Genomic DNA, 22,818 nt, shown 5'->3' with positions numbered 1-22,818 from the left:
GATCGATCATTAAAGAAAGACAGCTACAGTCACCCAAGAAGAAATCATGGGAGTGTTCACCAATTGCACTGGAGACAGAATTTGACTATTGATAAAGACAATTTGGAATATCCAAACAAAAATATAATGAAATATAAAGCAGTTTTTTTTTGCTTAAGTAGAATTAATTTCAAAGCACTTCTGTAATTTGGGAAGGCTAGTGCACTAGCCTTTAGGCTTTGTTGCCTGAATTTGAGCTAGCTGATGAGAGTAACATATCAGCATACCATATATATCTTTGTACATCTTCTAAGGCCTGAGTAATCTTGACATCAACAACAAATAATTAGCACCCATTGACTTGAATGGATTAGCAGGACTATGGGGAAAAAGAGAACCTGTAGACACTAAAACCTGCTATAAACCTTTATTGGAAAAGGTTCTTTAAAATCTCAAACTCTTATATACAGCTGAGCAATATTATTACTTTGAAATATTTAAATTACAAAATCATTTGAAACAGCTATTTGATAAAACAATTGCACATACAGCAATTCCATATACAGAAAGTAAACACAAGCTGGGGTTTTTTTTATAGCCCTCCATCAGACTTAGCATTGCAAAACAATTTCCTTTTTTTATTTCCTAGATCAATAGTTATCTATGGATCCATGACTTACGACTACCTAGAAACTAAAACCAACATTCTTTTTTGCTGAGGTTAGTGTAAGGGTTATGTGCTTGTCGAATGCATGACTATTATGCTATTAATTAACTGCTGGTAATGCCAGTAACCTTATGTTTGTAACTTTAGGGAGGAGTTATTTCTATTTTGTTGAAAAATTCTCTGTTAAGATACTGATTTTTAGCAATATGTAGGAGAGATGCAGGTCCTTAATTACCCTTCTTTTTATCCACGTGTTTCTCAAACTATTCCTTCTTTGGCTTTTCTGCCTTCTGTAGGACAAAAAGTGCTCACACGGCAAATTAGATGTCAAATTGTCTTGAGCAGTGCTGCATAACTACTGAAATACTTGAAGGAAATGGAAGAAGAGGTAACAGTTCCTTAGGGATCATCACATTTGCTAAACATTTTAGAATAATACATAGTGCACATGACTTTCTATTTGTGTGCTTTTTCTCAGTTTCTACTGAGGGAGAATAATTTAAGTTATCAGTTGGTGGTAGATGTTGCAAGACGATGGTGAGATGGGTCACCTCAGAGCAGGCTGGTGATGAGGATATTACAGCAGAGGCAAAAATACTGTGCAGCGTATGGCAATATTAAAATAATAAAAAAAATCTGCTAGTATCTTATCTGCTGTCTGGTTGTCCCGCTCTTTGTTTTGTGGGTTAGAGGACCTGACTGTGTGCATTATTTAGGGAAAATTAAGGTGCGTCAACAGAAAGTGTAAAGGTAATACTTGTAAGCTGGAATATTACAGTGTTTTGGCTGTACTAATACAGGAGTAAAATGCTCTAAATCCCCTGTAATTCAATCCACCTACAAGACTAAAATAGAGATAAACTGTGTGTAAAAGAAAATGACCAGGAACTAATGACAAGTGTAAAACAGACAAGAGAGCAAGGGGCACACAAGTAAGCAGGAGAGGGAAATACTAAATGGGTGAGGGAGGAGAGGAGCCAAGGCAGCGACCACGCTGGAGCTGCGCCCACGAACCCGGGGCCCACAGAAAGACTCGGCTGTAACCTGAGTGAGTGGACCCTGGGCGGTGGCCGTGGCAAATGCAGAAGTCAACGTAAAAATGAAGATCAAAGAAAGAGACCAGAGGGGTGAAATGGGGCAGTGCAGCGCCGGGGTGAGGTATCGGATGAATGAATCATCCCCTCCGTAGTTTAAGACTAGCATTTCTGTTCGGAGAGGAAGAATAACAATGATGTAAAGACGTTTAGGGAAAATAGAAATACTAAAAATCGTATTTGTCTAGTACTAAGGGAATCTATTAGAAATATCCATGACCATACTGAAATGCAAATTATTTGACAAGTGATCTGTTTCACATGGGGAAGATAAGACTTGACGAAATGCTATCTTTTTCAATAGTAACTCAGCAACTATGAGACTTGTATTTTTAAAAAGCAGTAGATCCAGATAATTTATATTCAAAATTGGCCAAGGAAGCGTCCGAACCATTTTTTGTATTTTGCAATGTTTAGAAAGTTCCAGAAGAGGAAAAGAAATTTCCTGGCATGCCAGATTTTGGAGACGGTAAATGGCATAACCTGGATAATTATAAAGCTCTCATCTAGACATTAGTTCTGGGCAAAATTGATTTTAAAGCTTGATGTAGAAATTGATTAATCATGAACTCTGGAATAAGAATTAATGCTTATTAATGTGATTTTACAGAATATGTATTCCCTCAAGCAAAACTTAAATCTTTTTTTAAGTGAAACTAAATGTCTGTGAGAAATTTATTTGAAACTGTACAGCATTTTATCTAACAAAAGGACCATCTGGGATTAACATTAATCCCAAACAAATAACAAAACACGTGCATGACACAGCCTCTTCTCAAATGCTGTAGCAGACTGAGTTATTGCACTACGCTATTGTAGACGCGTAGCTAGGACAGGGTGAAGGATCATCAGCATGTCAGAGCTGACTTATGCTATATAATGCCATTTTTGGGGGGATTGGGTAAGTTTCAGAAGTAAAAAATAGTAATAAAATTTAAAAAAAGGTGAGGGCTCCAATTCTTCTTTGTCCCAGCTGCGCTTCAACTCTCTTCATGGAGAGGGTGGTGGCTGCTGGACGCGGAGCTGCGTGGCCTGAAACAAGGTAGGGCACGAGTCACCACTTGGACATGGACGTTGCAAACCGCTGGGTCACCGCGGACTGCCCTCCAACCATACAGCCGGTAATGGCCTCAAAATACATCTTTTTATCTTGTACTGTTAAAGAAAACATTCTCTGGTTTGGGCACGTTCAGGTTACTGCTTTGCAGACTGTAGGAAGTCTAACATCTTCATTTGTTGGAAAGAAGTTGCTAACAAAGCTGCTACCGGAAAATATCCACTTCCATTTTTTTTAAAATTTTCTATATTTCAGTCTTTCACTTTTTTCCCCTTGTGATTGCATTATTTTAAATCAATATTCTAGAGAATGAGTTTACTCTCAGGAACTTGTGGAAATGTTTAAAAAAAAAAAAAAAGTTGTGAAAGATGAACATAAAATATTTTTTTGAAGTTAAAAATCATCCAAGCAGGGAAAATTAATTTACCATCACTCATATATTAAATCCAATATTTGCAATAAATTGTTTTGGAACAATGAAGAAATCTTTTACTCTTTGAGGAAATTACTAGTCAAGTCATATTCAGTAATGAATGAATATGGTTAGCTGTAAACATTTTTTTCATTTTATATTTTGACACATCCTCAATTACTCACAAAGCTCCTCTGTATTTGTCAGCTGTTAGTGACGCTTAGCTGTCATCCCAGAGGCTTGGGGCGTTTGTTTGCTCTCTTTAACCAAGCCATGCATGATAACATATTAGTGAAATATTTGCAGGCAAAACAAAACCGATCGTATTAAACATGTATTGAGTGGGAAGGAATTATGTATTTAAATAGAAGATGAGGGTAGGTAGGATATTATAGGGTAGGACATAAGTTATGGTAGGGCGTTAATTTAATATTTCAAACAAGGCTGGGGAAGCTTTGCACAGACAAGGATCCACTTTCATGTGTGTGTTACATATTTAAACTACATCCATAAGAGACATGCCACCTAAAATCAACGGACGCGATTACAATATTTATAGTCCCACCTTGAGGTATCTCAGGAGTCTGATTTTTTTTTCAGTGTAATTAAAGGTGACCAGGCACATTTAGAAGTCAATATCATTCAGATATTCCATGCTCAATATTCAAAAACAAAAGAAGCAGAAATCTTACTGCATCTGAAAACCTTGTCCAAATAGTTACACATAACACGTACTTATCTCAACTTGTGTTTGGTGTGAGCACTGAATTGTTCAATGTTTCAACCTCTCTTATTTTTAAAAAAGAAATGTTTTCAAGTGGAGTATTCCTCAAGTAGGTGGTTGTTAGAGAACAGCACTGGGCAGGGAGGAGGGCTAAATGGTGAGAGCTAGCCCAGGGTACTAATCTGTGGAGATAACGAACTGAAAGGTAATCTCAAAATAATATTTTTCACTGCTACAATGCCTTTAATTTGAAAACCAAAAAGCACGCTACAAAGACCATGCCCTTGCTGGGCTGCAGTCGCTTCCGTCGAATCCTTTGAGAGGCTTTTCAGCTGCTCTGTCCGTCCTCCGAGCTGGTCTGTCAGTCCTAGTCTGGTACCTCCTCAGCAGAAGTCCTGTGCAAATCAGTGCACCGTTACCAAAAAGCAAATTGAAAAACGAACATTGCATAGGCATGAGCTTCAAATCCACCAAACCAGGGTAGTCCAGAATTATGGATGCTGTTTATATTAAAAAAAAAAAAACACCCACAAAAAATACAAAGAAACCACCAAACTTGGAACAGAAGTGGTTCTGCACGATACACAACTGAAGAACTAGACAGAAACATGGACTATTTTTAGAATTTTTCTGGGGGGGGGGGGGAAAGAAGCTTCTCTTGATTTGTGATGAATTTCATTGCAGAAGGAATTTAATCAGCCCCTAATCTTACTATAGTGCTTTTCCTTTTTTTTTTTCCTTTTCTTTTTTTCTTTCCCCTTGGTGATGTTTCCTTTCTGAAGACTGTATGTAGCAGGACACATCAAAAGCATTTGCTTCTCTGGCCTTTTGAGATGAATTATATTTAAATCCAGTTCATCCAATATCTGGGGGATTGTTAGCTTGAGCGCTGCTTCCCTTTAACCAGTTCTTTGCTGTTCTGACGTCATGATTCACCGTCACTGCATATACATGGAAAAGAAAAAACACACCAGTGTCATGCTGCTGGGTTAGTTGTCTCAGTACCTCGCCAAACTGAGGCACAGCCTGGGAAAGGAGTATTTCTTCCCGTACCGACTTATTCCCCACCCAGAACATCTCTCCATAAGAAAGAGTTACCCTTTTTTGGACAGAAAGACTAGGAGGGTGCCCAGCAGCGCCCAAGGAAAACCAAACCCCCTCGGGAGGTGTGGTAAAGCGGGGGGGCGTTGCTTCATCGTACTCAGCAGCCTGCGAAGACCCATGCTGTGAAGGGGACAGGTTGCGCTTCCATTTTGCTGGGGGAGTAAAGGTCCCCAGAGAAGAGATTGGTCTTGCACCCACTTGTGCACCACAGGAGCATCAGCCCTCGCCTGCCGCCCCTGCGCCCGCCTGCCCGCTGCCTCCTGCATGCACGGGATAGGAACCCCGGCCCCAGCGAGGCTGGGGAGATTTCGTGGTTCTCTGCTCAGGCACAATCAGGATTTTAGCACTAGGTTTCAAAGGCAAGGTATATTATTTTAAATACATATATAAAAAAAAAGTATATACACATATATATTTTTAACTTAGCTTATGCGCAAGGCAGATGACCTCCACCTAACAAAGGAGCCTGGGCTGTCATGTCTTGCCTCTTGTGCACAAATCTGCAGCCTTGATGCTCATGAGTACAAATCTTTGCCGTAATAGCAGCTTTGTTCCGTTTTACTTCATAGTCTTTCACTTTTCTTGCTCAAAAGAGCTGCTGAAAACATCTATTTATCTGTCCGTAGTTTTCTTTCTGACATTATTTGTTCAGCTAAGAGTTTGGTCAGGAAAAGCAGCAGCAAGGAAAACCTTGGTCTGATAAGGTTCAATTGCAGAAATAAACGGGAACCAATTTTTTTTGTTTACCAGGAAATCCCACCACTTCAGATACCTTTTCACTTTGAAATGAAGCACATTTCAAAATTTCATGTAAAATGAAATTTGAAAAAGTAGTTTTGAGTTAAAGGAAACACTTAACTTAGAAATATTTCACCACCACAGGGTTCTGTTCTTTAAACCTTTTTAAAATTTTATATTAAAAAGTCACTTACTCTGAAAAGTAGTTTTGGGACAACTTTCATTCTGAAAATGTCAAAATGTCATTATTGAAACATTTAGTCTCAGATGCTTTCAAAATGATATCTTATCAAAATCAATTCGTAGTTCAAAACATTTGGGTCTTGATGAACTCCCCCCAGCATCTTTATGAAGCAGGAAAACAACACTCAGCCAGCTGTGTTCAGTGAGGCCTTGAGATGTTTCCCTTATTGAAATATCATCAATAAAATCTAAAAAAGGAATTACCATCATTTGAGAAGAAATTTGCCCAAACAAAGCAGTCTTTCAGAATTTGAAATTGAACCTAATAATCTTGCACTTTGTATTCAACTAATATCCTTTGTCTGAGCAGCTCTGAATGTTTTAGAGATAAATCTCCTCCTTTTATTTGCATTTGTTTGCCTTCCTACAATTTAGAGGCATAAATTTCTCTACAGTCTGATCCTAAGATACCGGTCATAAGAAAATATGCTTAAATAATGTGTGTGCCTTCACTCTGACTGAAGCACGCTTATCTGAACAGGGCTTTTGCATCAAGGCTTAAGCCTCACTATAGTGCTTGGAAGTGACAATATCTCTGTCTTCCAGGTGGGGAACTTGAGGTAGAGTGTAGCCCAAAGAGACCTTTTGCCAGTCAGGAGCAAAACCCCCACCTTCTGATGGGGTTAATGCAAACCCAGTACAAAAGCACTTTAGCAAGGATGGTATTTAAAATGTCAGCTCAAGCTGGTAGGTCATGACGAGTTTTTTCTGAAAATGAACTGTTTAAGTTTTCAAAAGTAAACTTAATGCTCAGGGTGTGGTTGTACCTAAAAAGCCTTTTATAGTATGACTAACTTCTGCCGGTGTTAGCATATGGCTCAAGCACACTTGGTCCTATACTCCCTACTACAGGCAGTGGTACGCTCAGCAAATCTGTTTTAGAGAACCACTGTGCAGCTGCCTCTCCTTAACAATTTTCCCCCTCTGAGTAATCATTTAGAGGCTGGAAGGGAAGACCCAGATGGCTAGTGAATCCAGCATCTTTTCCAGCTGCTCAGGGTAAAATTATTGCGCTTGCTTGCATCTGGAACCTAGGATCTAAGTCTTTATTAGAAACAAACAAACAAACAACAACAAAAAAAACCAAAACCCCACAACACAACAACAACAACGATTTCTTTTGCAATAGGCATAAGCAGAAACCTTTTAAATACAAATAGCAGCAGTGGAGCAGCCCCATCCAAAAGCTACCCTGAAACTGCAGCTTTGGAGCAACTGAGTTGCAAACTCTCCAGCAGTGGTGATTTAACATCACCTCCATTTCACTCCTGAACAAGGAAACTCAGAAAAGAGGGGGACTGGGATATTATGACGGTCTACAGTGGGAGTTGCAGCTCCGTCAGAGAGGCATGTTGAGCTGAGTTATCTGATGCCACGGGAAGGGGAAGACCTAGGTCCTCCTCCTGCCACCCCACCCTGCTCCCTGCCTTGCCTGCTTGCGCCCGCAGCTTCCACTGCACCAGGGATTTTCTTGGCACACAGGGTGGCTTAATTGTTTGTTATCGTAACCTGGCACAGAGGAGCTGCTTTGCCCACTCCCCAAGATGCAGCTGCAACGCAAGCGTGCAGGCAAGGGTGATGTACAGCCCCTTGCTTCCAGCTGGAACCAGAATTTTTAATTAGGGAAAATGGGAGTTTGAGAGGGGTTTAGGGGTTCTGGCCAAAATCCTGAGGAAACCAGCCAGAAAGTTTTTAAGTAAGTTTCCAAACTGTCAGGATTGCGGTTTTGCATCCCTCTGAGATCTCTGCTTGGACCATGAGCTAGTGCCAGCTCTGGGGGAGCGCTGCACGGGGCACCGGGAAGATCCTTTGGGTTTCTCTTGGGGTCAGACAAGCCCCTGCCCGGCAGGTCACAGCACCAGCCAAAACATCTGGCAGCGGTTCTCAGGGACCTACAGGCACCTGGTGGCAGAGGGAGCTGGGTGTCCGCACCGGTGAGGAATGCCAAGGAAGCTAAGCTGAATGCTTGTATTAACACCTTGGGAAACTGTGATTAAAGTCTGATCAGCCAGTGAAACTCTGTCTGTGCCATCTGGTTGTCTGTCTCGCGCAGGTTTACAACCGCAAGATTATTTAGGAGTGCAATTTACAGGCAGAGACCAGTTTAGAAACAAAAGAGCGTCAAACCATTTGTTTGAGTTGAAATCAAAGTCCTTATATATAAAACCTTTAAAACTTAAATAGACCAAGGAATCACTCTATTTATAATTATATATTAGAAAAATTAGGTTATTTTAGAATGACATGGACCATATTTTTTCAAATAGTATAATGAATTAAAAGTACCTTGGGTTGGCAATTGATTCTTTTTCTTCTTCTCTTACAGTAGGCAAACATTCACAGTCAGCTGAAAAAGGGTAAGAAAACTATAGTTACTCTTGGCAGTTATTCTCCATTTATTTCCAAATCGCATCAACTTTTCTGGTGCAGTCTCTCTAGAATGTAAAACTGCAGATGCTATTCTGCACTCTTTTATCTGTAAAATCAGCACAGTCCACATAAGCGTAAATGTTACGTGTTTTAAATCCTCCTTACCTTTGATAGGTGTTGCTGTAATTTCTTTATTATATATATTTCAGTTGTTTATGTACACCTATACAAATGTACACCTATGCTTTGTGATCCAGCTGGGAATTTGGGGCTGGGGTTTAGGGAACACTAACAAAAAAAACCCCTGTATGTAAACAATTTGCTCCCTTCTGTCCACAGAATCTTAAAAAATATTTTACAGCACTATTTCCCCGTGTACTATACTTAATGTCTCTATTTCACTACTGCTGCTTAGCACATGTTTTCTGCTAGAGCTTATGGACCGTGAAGGTCAAAACCCCATCCTGTGGAGCACTGTGCTAATGCAAAGAAATGCTCCAAAGAGTTTTATGCCCTGAAAAACAAAGCATCCCTAGGAGGTCAGGCAAATGAGCTATTTGGATACCAGGCGAGGGACCGGGAATGAAAAAAATATCGGGGTTTCAGCATTTCCTAGCCAGTGAAAACCTGTTAGCAGTTCAAAATCAGGCCTCAGTTAATTCACACCTTACCGAAGACCTGCATTTTTTGAGGAGAGCCTTGAAGGAGGATGCAGGGCCCTAAGAGATTTTCACCAGGAGATTTCAGTTGGGAGGAAAATGGGGGAAAAAATACAAGATAGTTAGAAGTAGCTAAGAAGGAGCTGAAGATGCTGCTGGTGGTAGTTACCGCAGGTACTAATTGCTCCATGGGCTGATAGACTTGCCAGAGAGGATGTAGATGGTGAACGGTGCTGGCAGCAAAGAGCAGCTTGTGTTTCATGCGGTAGAGATGGCAAGCGAGGGAAAGGACACAGAGCGGGGAGGGATGTATTCATAGGATGCTGGCAGCAATTTTATGTAAACAGTGGTCTGAACTATGAGTAAATGCGTGTTGCTTCTACAATAGCACAATGTGGAGCACAGAACTGTAGAAACTCTGAAAGGACTAGATGCTTCAGAGAAACTGGCATTTAGCATTAAAAATGTGTATTTAAAAATATAAATACCGTTCACAGCTATACATGTCTTTAATAGAAATGTCTACTGGAAACTCAAAACATTTATGATAATCCATCATATGTTAAAAATAAGCTCCCACACAAACTAAAATACTCCTCTGAACAATTCTACCCCTGACATTTGTGCTGCTATTTTAGTAGCAGGGAGTCAAGAACGCAAATAAAAATGTACAAAAAGCAGTGACACACATACAAAATGCCTTGCATTGATTTTCTACGCATGGGATCTACGTCAGCTAGAAAGAGAGGGATGATGGAGTAGAAGGGTTACCGCGTACCATTTTTGTTCATGCTGTTCATCCATTTATCAAGCTCTTCCATTTCTATCTCCATAACAGAGGGCGTGTCTTCTTCAAAAATAGGACTTGAGAGGAGGGAGAGGAAAAAAAGGCATTACACAGAACGCTTCATTCAAGTAACTTACAATGTAGTGATTTTGTATGAGTCTTTCATCATTCCAGACACATGTATAAACACTGGAAAGCCACCCTAGCCTAGTAATCTGAGAAGATGTCAGCCCAATGGGTGTGAACGAAACGGCTGCCAACAGATGCGAAGGAGCGGCGGCGAGATGCCAGTCCCGGGCAGAGGGAGGGCTGCCTGGGACATCACATGCAGAGGGACTCAGACGGTGCAGTCTGGGGTATGCCAGAGCACAGGACCACTGCAGCTATTCGAGAACTGTCCCGTTGCTCCAGTGATAAAAGCAGAGGGCCTAAAGTCTTGTCCTAGCTTCCCTTTGCTGATCATTCCTGGAGTCACACAGTAGAAAAAATATTTTTAGCAAAATCCCCCTTTTTTTCCCTGTGAAGCCGATTTAATAACTTCCAGCATTGATTAGCGAGATGGAGCTCAATAAAAGTTAATGATAAAAATTATCACTCTGGTAAGAGCCACGCAGCTTTTGGCTTGTTTTCCCAGCAGCTAAGGCATTGCTTCCATGGCAGCTGGGCGAGCCTTTCTGCCTCACCTCAGAGTGAGAAGACAAACCTGAAAAACAGGGGAGCAAGACACAGAGCTTATTCTGAATAGTAAAAGCCTGTGATGAGCCTGGGAACTGATCCCCTTTGCTCACGGGGCACCTCGTATGTCTTGTGGCATCTTGTGGCTGGTGGAGCCGGGGGTGCCTAGAGCAGGCGTAGCGGCGGCTGCGGGCGGTGGGTGCCTGTGGGGCAGTGCTCGCCTCGGCCACCGTAACTCCTGTTCTCCTGCTCTAGTCTTACACCTTCAGCTGGATACCGAAGTCACACTTTAGCCACCTCTAGAGATACTTAACTGGAGCAATTGATGGCAAAAGGTAATGGTGTTTAGTGTACGGTTAAATTAAAACAGGCGGTGAAGGAGCCAAAAATCATAATATCCTGTTAGAGTAAAAGAATCAAAAAAAAGAGTGATATTCATAAACTTTACCTTTTCACATTTTCGCTTCCCAGCTCATCTGGAAAAGAAAACACTTGGTGTTCATAGTTCTGCTCTTTGTATATACAGGGTCCAGACTGCAAGCAAGCCTTGAATAGGGTCACGTAAAACAGGTTGCATTTTCAAAAGGCACAATAGTTAACTTGTAGATGAAACACAAAATATCTCATCCTGTTTGTAATTTTCAGAGGAACCCATTATTTTTAATCTTGAACACACTAAAAGCAGCTCATTATTAGCTCAGTCATGCTGGGAGGAAACCGACTGTCAGCGCTGCGGTGGGCAGGACACGGCAGATGCACGCTTCCCTGAGCAAAACAGATGTCATGAGAGAAATGGTATCCTGAAAAGGAACCACTGCTGCAAAAAAATTGTTTACTGGAAGCGTTGGGACATTTTGCTGCAGACTACACGCAGGCAATCCGGCTCTGCCTGGAGACTCTGGGAGCCGCTCATGGAGAGAAGAAGGGGGGGATGGACTTGCATGGCCAATTAAATCTCAGTTAAGCAAATGAAGCCAGATGTCAAAAGGGATCCAAAGGTAGCTATGACCCCAAGACAAAGTAAATATGGGGGAAAAAAATAGTGTAACAGCCATTATTCAGATAAATAACTTCCCCTTCAGGAATCGAGTGACTGAAAAGCCTCAGCCCTCAAAAAAGAATGAAGAACTACATATAGGATTCACGTCGTATACTGTCTTAAATCAGCTTAGTTTTAATTCATTGTTGCAAATGGGCGCTGACACCTCCCACTTGTTCCAGCATATTCCCTGACTGCAGAGCCACCCCAGGGCCACAGAGCCGTCTGCCCCCACCTTGAGAATGTCCAAAATCCCAGCTCCAAGCAATAGGCACAGGGCAAGAGATCCCACAGTCATGCTCGTGCAAGGCACCATATTTCCCATCCCTCTGAAGAGTGTACCTGCATTTCAGGTCATCCAGAAACAGGCGGGCAACTAGGTGCCTGGTTGTGAATTCAGAGTTTGCTACGAGGATGACCCGGTGATAAGGCAGGTGCAGCCTAAAAATGCCCTGAAAAATGGACTTAAAATCTATGTTGAGCGTATGTCCCTGCAGGCTGAGGAGCTTACAGCTGCACTCTTGTTCTATAGAGACACTGATACGACTATTTCGGGATTTCACTTACCAGCTGCGTGGTTTTAATATCACACTTCAGTTTGTTTTCTGTGGCTTGACACTCCAAGTTACTGATTTCTTTGCTAACAGATCAAGGTACCTTCCTGAAGCGCTGCTCTCACTATCACAGGCAGTCTGACCATGGGATTCCTAGCTCATTTATTGTGATATCTTCATAGCTGCCACCACCCTACAGGATCCCTTAAAAGTGCTCCTTAAAATGGTTTTGCTTGTTCTTATTTTAGTGAAGCTCTGAGCAGCTTTACCTTGTGGGCAGTATAGGCAATAGAAGCATTAAATTCACCTTGCATGAAGTTATTAAGCATGGAGACAGAATAAGCATTTGCAGCCACACGGTTACATCCGTACGCCGTTCCCGGCATTGCCAGGAGCCGGAGCTCAGTGCTGTGGCTCCTGTGGGTGTGCAGCGTGAGCAGGAGGTGCCAAGAAGCAGAACTAGCTCCCACCCAAGGAGAGGTGCGTGCCCAGATACCGCTGGCCGGGGGTGGATCCCTTTCCTATCTGTCAAATGTGCAACTACAACCAGAGAAGTACATCCTAAATGTGGCATCCCAGGCCTCCAGATAATGTTTTGTGACTGTCAAGCGCATCCTAAAAATAGCCTTCTGATGCACGAGAAGACAAATTTACCTTGCTTAGACTTTTTCCTTTTATGATGTATTACAAAAAATATGATCAGCAAAATCAGCAAGACCAGCAGCACGACGGGGACAACGTATATCAAGATAGACTGTTCTGCTGCTTCTAGGCTGTCCTGATTGTTCACGGCATTCAGTTCAGTACTTGAAGTACTTTTTGTTTCAAAGCTGCTTTCAGTAGCACTCGCAGTGACAAGTACTGGCTCGTGGTGATCCGCGGTCGAAGAACACATAGCAGGAGGAGGCGTTACTCTAACAGTGGATAATATCGGCGATCCATCTCCTGAACCATCATTTTCAGAGCCTGCCAAATATATGAGGATGAATTAACATTTTATGGGTTTTATTGGTATTATCAGTGAGTCAAAGTGTACAGCTTTAATATTTATTTTTCATTTGATGTCTTAAAAAAGAATCAGCAGATGCCCCATACACACAGATTTGAAGTCTTGGGCATCAGATATAAAATTAGATCGCAAATTTGTCACAAAATCTTACCAGTCCTGACCTTGCTTCTACTGGGACATGTCAGCGTGCGTGGTTTGTCTGCACGCAGCTGTCTTGCACAAACAGACTTTTTTTCTGCAGGTTGGCATCCAGTCTCACTCTTACGTAAAAATCTTCTGCTTCTCCGTAAACCACACCACCCTGCTTTGCTCCTCAGCCTTGGCGTATACAGCCACAATCTCTTTCGTCCCTCCCCTTACCCAAGGAGTTAGTACTCCCGTCGGGGAGACCATTATCCCTGGTTCACCAATTCCTCCGGCTCACTCATCTCCCTGTTTCTGTGCCTTTCTCAAATTTGTTAAATTTGTTCCACTGTGAAAAACAGAACTGGTGAAAGGAAGTCTGAAGCCTGCAGAAGCTGCTGACTCACTTCTGCGTGGACTGGAAGAGGTAGTAGTAACACAGGGACTTTACTGGATACAGATCCAATTAACTGCTCCTCTGTCTGATCCTACGGGCTGGCTGAAGGAGCGTATGGTAAAGAGTCAGTGCTGGTTATTCTTCACAAATGCTAAGGCTGGGGGATTTGAACCTTGATTTGGGTTTTGGTTTCATTTATCATGCATTTTGCAAGACAAGTGGCTAAAATTGGCTATATTGGTAATAGTGAAACAAGGGGTTTTTTGAGTCTATTAAGAGTCTATGTTGACTGTCACAGAGTTTAAAGCTTAACAGAGCTTTAAACAGCAAATTCTGGGCTGATACTGTATTCTATCCTGGTGCCAAAAATCCTGTTGTAGCCAAAGGTGCAGGAATCAGTCCTTAGATAAATTACACCAACGTGTTTCCAAATGCAAAGCCTTCAATAATTTTCTTAGCATGAAATTAAATGATGGTTTTTTGTGTTATCTGCCCTTTCAGATACAATGCCGGCATGGTGCAGCTCTCATTTTATGCAGGAAAGCAGGATGGGATTTCATGACTTTTCAATGACATGTTTCTCCCCATTCTTGTAAAGTGCTGGGCAGCCATAGTCTCCACCAGAGTTAGCAAAAGCTTAAGGTTTTCAGCACCTCAGTGCTGGCATTTCCAATCTCACAGGACTGGAACCAAAAGTACTTAGCATTTTAAATGCTTTTGTAAACACATTAATCTTCATAATGGCCCTGAGAGATGAGCAGTTATCATCTCCATTTTACAAATGAGAAATCAGAAGGACAGGGATGCTGTCCTTCCCAGGGACGCCAAGTGAGAGAGGAAAACTGGGATTAGAGCGCTATCTCTTGCTTAATCCACTCTGCAGCATCTCCTCTCCTGTCAAATTTGTCTCGAAGAGGAGATGAGTATCTCATGAGACTGTATTCCAGGAAACCCAATTTCAAATGAATAAAATGATTTGAGTGTGACAGCAGCGATTTATCTAGATCTTTATGCCGTGCTTATCACTCAGGCACCTGATTGTTTCATCCTTTCCTAAAAGCTAGGAAAGAACTTTAATACTTAATAAATAATACCTAATACTTGACTATAGTATTGAATACTGCAAAGGTCACCAGACTCTTTCACCACAATACGACAATGAAAATGTTAGCTCTTCAGTGGCAAAGCACTTTGTATCCATAGTCTCTCTGTCACTTTCTTCTGTATTTAGCATTTCAGTCAAGAGCAAAACATGATCTCTGCCTCCCTTGCAGGTAATGACTCCTTACGCGTGTGCTCCTCCACCCCTTCCCATGATCTGCTGGCTGTCCTTAATCCTATCGCAGAGGACGGGAGGGAGAGCTCCTCTCCCTTATTAGTTTGGCCACTTGACTTGTCTTTCCCAAGGCAGTTTATAGTCCCCGGTGCCTGTAGCCGCTCCATTTCGATCGCTGTTGCACAAAGCGGCGAAGTATCACTAGAGATGTCCGCACCGCAGACTGCAGCATGATGGAGCGCGCCGCTGGCAGAGTCGATGGACCACCGCAGCCTCACTGAACCGCTTCGACGACCTTGCTTCATTTTCCTGCTCTAGCCATCGCCCTTGAAACCCATCGTCTGCCGCATTTGATATATCGACAAGGACAAGCCCGTTGCTTATAATAGTACAAATGGGAAAGGGTGTGGGGAAAATACCTTATTTTTCATTTACTCTTAGACCTAAAATGGATTTTTCAAATGTCTAAAGCATGGTGTGAGTTTAAAGCAAAAGCAAACAGTCACACCTCATTAACTGCAGTGCTAAGCTTTCAGCTGCAGCGTATGCTGCGCTTGATTTCCAAGAGAGACCTTTCCAGTGTCTCTGGTACTTTTTATTTGCCTGTTTTTGAGCTATGAAGCAGATTTCAAATCATTTGTCTCTGTGTGAAATAGAATTACCTTTTCTAGTCCCTAGGCAAAGAAAATGGCAAATCACAGGGAGTGACCTTGCTGCCATGTATTTTTGTTCACTTTGTGTAATTCCAGGGACAAAACAGCATCTCTTCTGTGAACACCATTTCCTCTTACAGGTATCTTTTCTCCGAGAGAATTAAATACATCTTTCAGCAGAAGGGCAGCCAATTGCACAATGTTCTTGCAAGGATATGGCTCTTATTTTCCTGCCTCGACACATCTCCCTCCAGCTCTTCTGCCCGTCACCTCTGAGGACCAGAGCTCGGACCTGAGGGATGCCCTACCTGCCACACAGGGGCTGCTCTCACACCACCCACACATCACATTTTGCACAAATGCACCTGGGTGGGCCTGGTGGCTTGCACCAAGGAAGGATTTGTACCTCCAGCCCGGCGGGGAGGGACGGACTCAGGCCTCCTGGTGCAGGCTCAGCACTCTCCGCAGCCAGCTGCCAGAGCCACATGAGACCCACGTGGTTGGCCCCAAGGTAGTCGTTGTTTTTTGTAGTGTTTCAGTTTAAAGTGCTCAAAATAGCGAGCAGGCTGTGTTGCAGCTGCCCCCAGTGGCTGTTTTGTAGGGTGAATGAAAGCTGGACGTTGCAAGGTTTGGAGCAGGGCAAGAGAGCATCTGAAAGTCAGAGATTTTGTGAGACACTATTCAAAGATTTTCTCCGTGCCTGGAGGGAGCCAGATTTATGGTGATCATTCATCCCATGAACTGTCTTGTCAGCTGTGCTCCCGTTTCATCTTGCAGAGATCTACTCGCTCCCTCCAACAGGGAGTCTGACCATAACATAACAAACATAACATAACATAACATAACATAACATAACATAACATAACATAACATAGATTCAGGATGGAAAACCAAAGCCAATGGAGTGGAACAAGGAGCAAGTCACATCTGACCATGTCGATATCTCCTTGACTTTGCAAAGCCCATGCCCTTCCTCTTGCTGAGCTCAGCCTTGTGCTGTTGGCTACTGTCTGACATCCATACTTGGCCCTCTGCACATCTCGGCCAAGGAGCAGGTGCTCACACAACAACCACATCGGCTTCAGCTTTGTCTGGACCGCCTGGGGCATGAGTGCTGGCGACTTCTCCCCATGTCGAGGGAAGTGGATGGGAGCACGCCACAGCTTCAGCCCAGCCCATATTGCCGCTTTCCATGCTTTCAAGAGCAGAAGGGAGAGGGGCTGGCATGCAGCTGCGTCCCACCCTGATGGAGAGCTGGGCACATCTGGAACTGGAAGCTAAGAAGCTGGAGCTGGAAGCTAAGAAGTCCTCAGGTTCCCACCACTGAGGTATTAGAGGATCTGTTTCTCAGGGGACCAAAATGCCTGAGCAAGCACTAGCAGCGGCTCAAAAAAGGTTCCATGACAATTCTTACAAATCACAAAAAAGCTATGTCCCTGTATGCAGGTACCATGGTATAAGGTATTATTCAATATTTTCTACTTTAAAAATATGCTTGGATTACTGGTGGACTTTGTGTGAGTTTTGGAGGTGCTCCCAAGCCTGCCTTTCAAGGGAGACAGAGGGAGTTGAATGTACCAAGCAGCTTTACAGACTGGAGTCCAAACTGCATCTCAAACAAACAAACATTTCTGTTGTTGCAGCATTTCTTCCTCTGAGGTTTGTGCTGTAGCACTCAGAGGTGGCGATATGAGCTTCTTGGTGAAGTAAGCAGGCAAACAGGTTTCTGATTTCAGTTGGATGCGAGGCAGAGGAAAATAGCTGGCAGTCAGCACATTTGGTTCTGCTGTAAAATCATCAGTCTCCCTGCTGCCTTCTCATCAGACTCGAGGACTGAGGTCTCTGAAGGGAATTTTTCAAATTACACTATAGTACCTACTTCCAGAAGAAAAAGGGATGGGATAGAGGAAAAGCAAGAGCTAAGTCAATGGGATAGTCAAGCTTATTAGTTTGAAAGGAAATTTTTTGTTTCTCCAAACTTTCCTATAAGCTATAAAAATGCAGTGAAAGGAAGGCTCATGAGAGGGTGACAAATCAAGAAAAGGCTGTAAAGCTGTGTATGCTGGAGCAAAGTTACCGTATCCTATATCACTCTGTTCCATACACACATTCCTTCTGGTGTTACAGTCATACGACTCCACGTGGTCCGTATGATCCTCTCTCCTATTGCTTGACTCATCCCTGTTCTGTTCCTCTCCCTGTATTTCACGTTGCTGTAAGAAGGGCCGCTCTTTGCCGTGGCCAGGGCTTGCCCAGCTGCCTGTTGCGGCAGGTCCCGCCTGTCAGTCTGGCTAGAAGAGGAATCCTTAAAAGCCTGCAGGCTGGCTGTCGGGTGCATACGCTCTTCTGATGAGGGAGCACAAACATTTCAGGATGGCTAATCTGTAGACAAGAGCCTATTAAAACGGGGTGCTTAGAAAGTGTTATCTAGGTATAACCTGAAAGAGGAAACAACTGTTTAAGTTCATTTCTAGATGATGGAAACTGCTTTCTCCTCACTGTACTTCCATCCAGCTGAAATGCTGCGTTAACTGCCAGTGTTGCAAATTCAGTCACGCATCTTAGAGTCAAACCGTGAACCTGTAGTCTCATTTCTCACCCCCAGTACTAAAGGTTTTCCAGACCAATTTATGCATTTAGTTGCATCTTACTTAACCTCATGGCTTTCGAGCTCTGCATCAGTGATATACGAGCGACCTCACTCTGATGCGAATCTTTCGGTGCTCCTTGTTCTCAGGAGGACCCTGAAATTAAAGATTCAAAACTCCGGAGGCTCTCCAGCTGTCAAAAAATCTCTTGAGGGAAAATAGACTGGAGTCACTATCTGAAATTTAGTATACATTCTTGCTGATGTAAAGGAGAGATTTTCTGAAATGCCCCTGAAGCAGTTGAATAAAACACAGTGGAAGTTTGTGTGTGTGGATAAAAGGGATGAATAGGAGTAAATATGTACAAGGAATTGATGTGTTCACTAGAAAGGGTTTTTCATCTGCTTTTTAGGGAGCTGCACTTTGGAAAGAGAGGATGTAGCAAATCCTCATTTCTTATATTGTTGCTTTGCTAGAAAATTGTAACAGGTGACTCTGATGGGTTCAAACCCATTTCTGAGTTCATTACTCCAGGGGGGAACAGGTCAAAAATATCACTCCCTTAGAGACCTTGGCTTTGTAGGGGACTTTGTCTAAAAGGCGCTTCTCTGCCAAAGACAGAGCTGCTGCCTGTACTCACGGCACAAGCTGCTGAATATCTGCATCTTTGATAGCAACATTTCTTTGAATGACAGCTCAAAACAATAGTGCAGAGACACAGCCAAAATAAAGGACTACCTGCAACCATCCCAGCTCTTCCACCTAACGACCTTACATGCTTTACTGCTCCTCTCCCTCACACATTTTCTTACTCCCCGCATCAGACCACTTATGCTGCAATTTCCTGCATGTTTCACCGAGCACGGAGGTAAATGCCCGTAGGGTCAGAGCCTTTTCCTATAAGCTATAGTAAGGGTCTTAATACTTGTTCCTAGGGGCTGCTGCAAGGCTGAGCAGCGACCACCATCACCAGAGCAGGGAGGGCCACTGTTGGCCCTCAGCAGGGCACCAGCAAGGCTTTCTGCCTGCATAAAGCAAGGGGATGGGCAGGGGGAAGGGGACTGGGGCAAACCCCGATGTCCCCTCAGTGTGGAGCCGGGAGAGGGCCAGCACCCAGAGCTGAGACCTCAGGCATGCTCTTAGAGCTACCGGCTTAGAGTAATTGTAGCATAGCTGGGAGAAAACCATCTGTTAATCATAATCCAAATGGCAAGGCAAGGGTTTTCCAAGGCTCTAGCAAGGTATGGGAACAGGACTTATACAGGCTTCAATCTGTCTATGCTTCAAGATTTAATCATACTCTTATTGCCTATTTTGTAAATGGTTTCTAGACAGTAGAGGTGAGACCTGGGAGATTCCCAAAAGTTTCTGCCCTGCTTCTCCAGCAGACCACTTTAAAGGTGAAGACTGTGTCTGGGACTGGAGGAAAAAGGAAAAAAGCTCCTTTAAAGGTCCCGCCCTGTTAACCTGTGAGCAAGCAGGGGTGAGAGCAAAGGATTCCCCTGTCAGACTGCCCTCAGCAGAGAGGCTCCCGACCCACCAGTGCCTATGGAGTATATAAGCCCCTCATAAACTCTTCCCCCTCCAGTTCAATTTCAACCCCAAGGCCGAAGTTCACAACTTCCCCCCTCCCACCCTTGCAGTCAGAGTAAGCCCCGGGTACGTTTTGGGGCTGGTTGCACAAACAAAAGCCGCCTTTGTGCGGGGAGCAAGGGTCCCTGTCTTCTCCGGGTGGGTGCTCTCCTCCCCTTCCCCAGCAGTGGGGGGCTGGCTCAAGAGAGGCAGGGCTGACAGCGGTCAGGGAGAGCTCTGGCAGGACTGACTCACTCCCATGGAGGAACCGTTCCAAAATCAACCAAAATTTAAAAGTGGACCTACTGGTAGGAAGCCTCTAAAGGCACTGGGGAGTGGGTTGGGGCACCTGGTATGTGACATCTGCCTGGTACTTTGTGCAGCCTTTAATGCCATCACAAAGAAGGGCAGGGGGGGTCCAGCCGTGGGCTGGGGGGGTTGGGGACTAAGGTGTCCCTCCGCCCTGTGGAGATGGTGATGAGATACTAGCGATCAGTACATTGCAAATGAGCTAAGGAAGCTGCAGCCTGATCACTCTGTGTTGCTTGAATCATGCCCCTCCGTTTCCCTCGGACCTCCGTTTTGCTCTGTCCTTGGCAGGATTTTTTCCTCTGACCACTTTGATTCTGAGCTACGTTCAACACTTGCAGCATATTTTCCTAACTTGTGTAATGCAGCAGGGCTCTAGTAACGCAGACAAGACCAAAACATTTTATACCTCGCTTAGCTCACTCTTACAGCTAAGCAAGACTCCTAGCTGTGAGCAGCTTGGCAGCACGCCGGGAGCCAGCAGCCCAGTTTTACACCCTGCTTATACTACTGGTTTTCAGGGAAAAAAATACCCATACCAAACCACCTATTTCACCAATGCATTTTAAAGCCTTAGTGGAAGAAGTTCAGTGATAGCTGAGAGTGACTGTCCTCTCTCCCTGCTCTCTGGAGAGCTTCTGCTCACTACAGCAGCACAGGGGCAGCAAACATTTCTACTCCATACTGAGGCACTTCGGCAGTGATTTGTTTGACACCAAAAGGCATATAAGCACCACCTGGCAGGGGTTTACTAAACGAGCCGCCTGTCTTGCGCAGTCGCTGGCCGCCCAAAATGCCAGTGGCACAAACTACCCCCTGTGAACGGGTGAGAGCCTCTGCAGCGACACCCCAACGCTTCAGCATTTTGTCACAAGCGGCTTTTCCACTCACGGTTCTTCCCTTCAAAAGGTCGGGACCTAAATCCACGGTGCCGACCACTTTGTTCTGCAGCCGAGAATTCAAAATATTTGTCTCTGGAACCGGCTGTTCTTTTGTTAAACTGGTTTCAGTGCACCGGGACTACGGAAATCGGCAGTCGGCTTTTGAATGGAAGCGGTGCTCCGCCTTTAACTTTACTATGAAATGCTGATAGTATGGGTGTGGGGTTAAAAAAGTACAACAAATAATTAAAAATAGAACCAAAATGCCTGGCAGGCCAGCATGGAAACTCTGGTTCCCTACACACATGCAACTTAGGAAATGTAGGAATTGTAGGATTTGGTTGCTGCCATTCGGGGTTAGGTCTAAGGAAAAAAAGTCAAAGCTCTGAAAAAGCCAGGCAGCTGAAAACAGGGAGGGTAAACACAGCTAAAAGAAGCAGAGCGCACGTCCCCACAGATCTGCTCCTAGCGCTCAGTTTGCAGGGTGTTGCCCTCCTACTTGGTCCCATCGCTGCAGGCACGAAACACGGTCAAACCTTGGAAGGCGAAAGGCGCTTTCTTACTCACCATTCCCGGCAGATCCTCCGGCCAGCGGCAGGGCAGAAAGTAGTGTGATGAGGTTTTGCTTTCGCATGTTACCTTGGCGGCGCTCCCACCCGAGGGGTGCTTCGGCTGGCTCCCTGCTTCACCCGAACATTTACATTTCCTGTTTCCTGCCAGGGTGCATCTGAGCTGCATTTCTGCAGGAGATGGACTCTCTTTGATGGGTTTTAGGAAGTGATGTAATTCCGTCTGGGCCTGTCAAGCGAGCAATGATTGCAAAAGAAAGAAGAAAAAAAAAAAAAAAGAAGTTGCTCTTCAAGCACTAGCTCGGCTGAAGCACCTTTACGCTGTAGGTGAGCACGCTCCTACTCTCCTCTGCTTTTTTGACTGCTGACTTTACTACCATCTGTCTTCAACTACATGCAGTGCCATGGGATGAACATCACACAAATACAAATCTGACAGGAAAGATCATTTGTGTGTGTTAGCAGGAAGGTTTTAGGTTGCTTTTCAGGGTGGTTGAGTGAGCAGATTTCAATAGTGCCTCCCCCTCGCCTTGGTTTTCAAGCTGTAATTCTCGCCCCAGCACAGTGGGACACTGGGTGCATTTATGATCCCAAAAGGCAACCCCCAAGTGGGGCTGTCTGATGCAAATGGGAAAAGTGGCTGGTTCGCTTGGCAGCCTGTAACTGAGTATTTTGGGCTGGTTTGAGCAGGGGAAGAGGAAAAAGCAGAAAACCACATCATTTTTTGTTAGGAGCAGGTGGTTTAGCTGGAAAGCATTCAGATGCCAGTGTGACGATGGCTGTAGATGACGGGGGACAGAAGGTCTCGAGCCCCACCAGGATGCAGTGCCTGGCGTGGGGGTCCACGGTGCCACGGTTGATGGAGGTGGTGAGGGGGCAGGTAACTCCTGCCTCCCTTCCTCCCTCCTCCTGATTTTCTCTCCCCCCGCAGTGGTCTCTGGCTGGGTGCAGACCGCGGGACATGGCTGCACCCCTCCACGCTGCCCTGCCCTCTGCGCCCACCGCCCCACCACCGCCCGCTCACTCAGAAACACGCAAGGGTTGACTAGGGGCTTCCACGTATCGCCTGTCGCTGGATAAGAACAACAGAGGAGCTCAACATCAAAACCAACATTTTCAATCTTCTTGCTATATGGGGTGGGCCTAGCCAGGGCTCAGAATTTGGACCTGGGTCTAAACCATACCTGTTCCCAAGCAGGGGTGTGTGTGGTTGGACCATAGGTTTGGTTTGTTCCACTGTACAAGTAAGTGCTAGGTCTAAAATTCATCCCACTGAGTCCGGGAGAGTCTGCACCCCAGATTTTATTCTGGAGCATCCCAGGTTTGAGCCATTTTAAAT

At 44.3% G+C, this 22,818-nt stretch overlaps 1 protein-coding gene across 1 annotated transcript; it reads right to left on the bottom strand.

Annotated features, from left to right (window-relative positions):
- Positions 1-4,150: 4,150 nt before the first annotated feature.
- TMEM154 (transmembrane protein 154) lies at positions 4,151-21,621 on the bottom strand. The gene is made up of 8 exons (XM_076337629.1): positions 21,478-21,621; positions 12,757-13,068; positions 10,958-10,985; positions 9,826-9,911; positions 8,305-8,365; positions 5,970-6,000; positions 4,646-4,874; positions 4,151-4,328 (listed from the first exon to the last, which is right to left on the bottom strand). The coding sequence occupies exons 1-7, from the start codon at positions 21,542-21,544 to the stop codon at positions 4,872-4,874; spliced, it is 588 nt and encodes a 195-aa protein (XP_076193744.1). The 5' UTR covers positions 21,545-21,621; the 3' UTR covers positions 4,151-4,328; positions 4,646-4,871.
- Between the last annotated feature and the right edge of the window lie 1,197 nt (positions 21,622-22,818).

This window comes from Aptenodytes patagonicus, chromosome 4 (genome assembly GCF_965638725.1).
Source record: "Aptenodytes patagonicus chromosome 4, bAptPat1.pri.cur, whole genome shotgun sequence".
NCBI classification, from domain to species: domain Eukaryota; kingdom Metazoa; phylum Chordata; class Aves; order Sphenisciformes; family Spheniscidae; genus Aptenodytes; species Aptenodytes patagonicus.
Note: the sequence above shows the minus strand (reverse complement) of the source record. Positions and strands in the feature narration are given on the sequence as shown.

What these genes read in the sequence shown, in the direction of transcription:
- TMEM154 (XM_076337629.1), bottom strand. Translation starts at nt 21,544, where the DNA reads ATGCGAAAGCAAAACCTCATCACACTACTTTCTGCCCTGCCGCTGGCC. An exon ending in CGGAGGATCTGCCGGGAATG is followed by an intron (nt 13,069 to 21,477) that starts GTGAGTAAGAAA and finishes TATATTTGGCAG; the next exon opens with GCTCTGAAAATGATGGTTCA. An exon ending in GAACAGCATGAACAAAAATG is followed by an intron (nt 8,366 to 9,825) that starts GTACGCGGTAAC and finishes ACCCTTTTTCAG; the next exon opens with CTGACTGTGAATGTTTGCCT.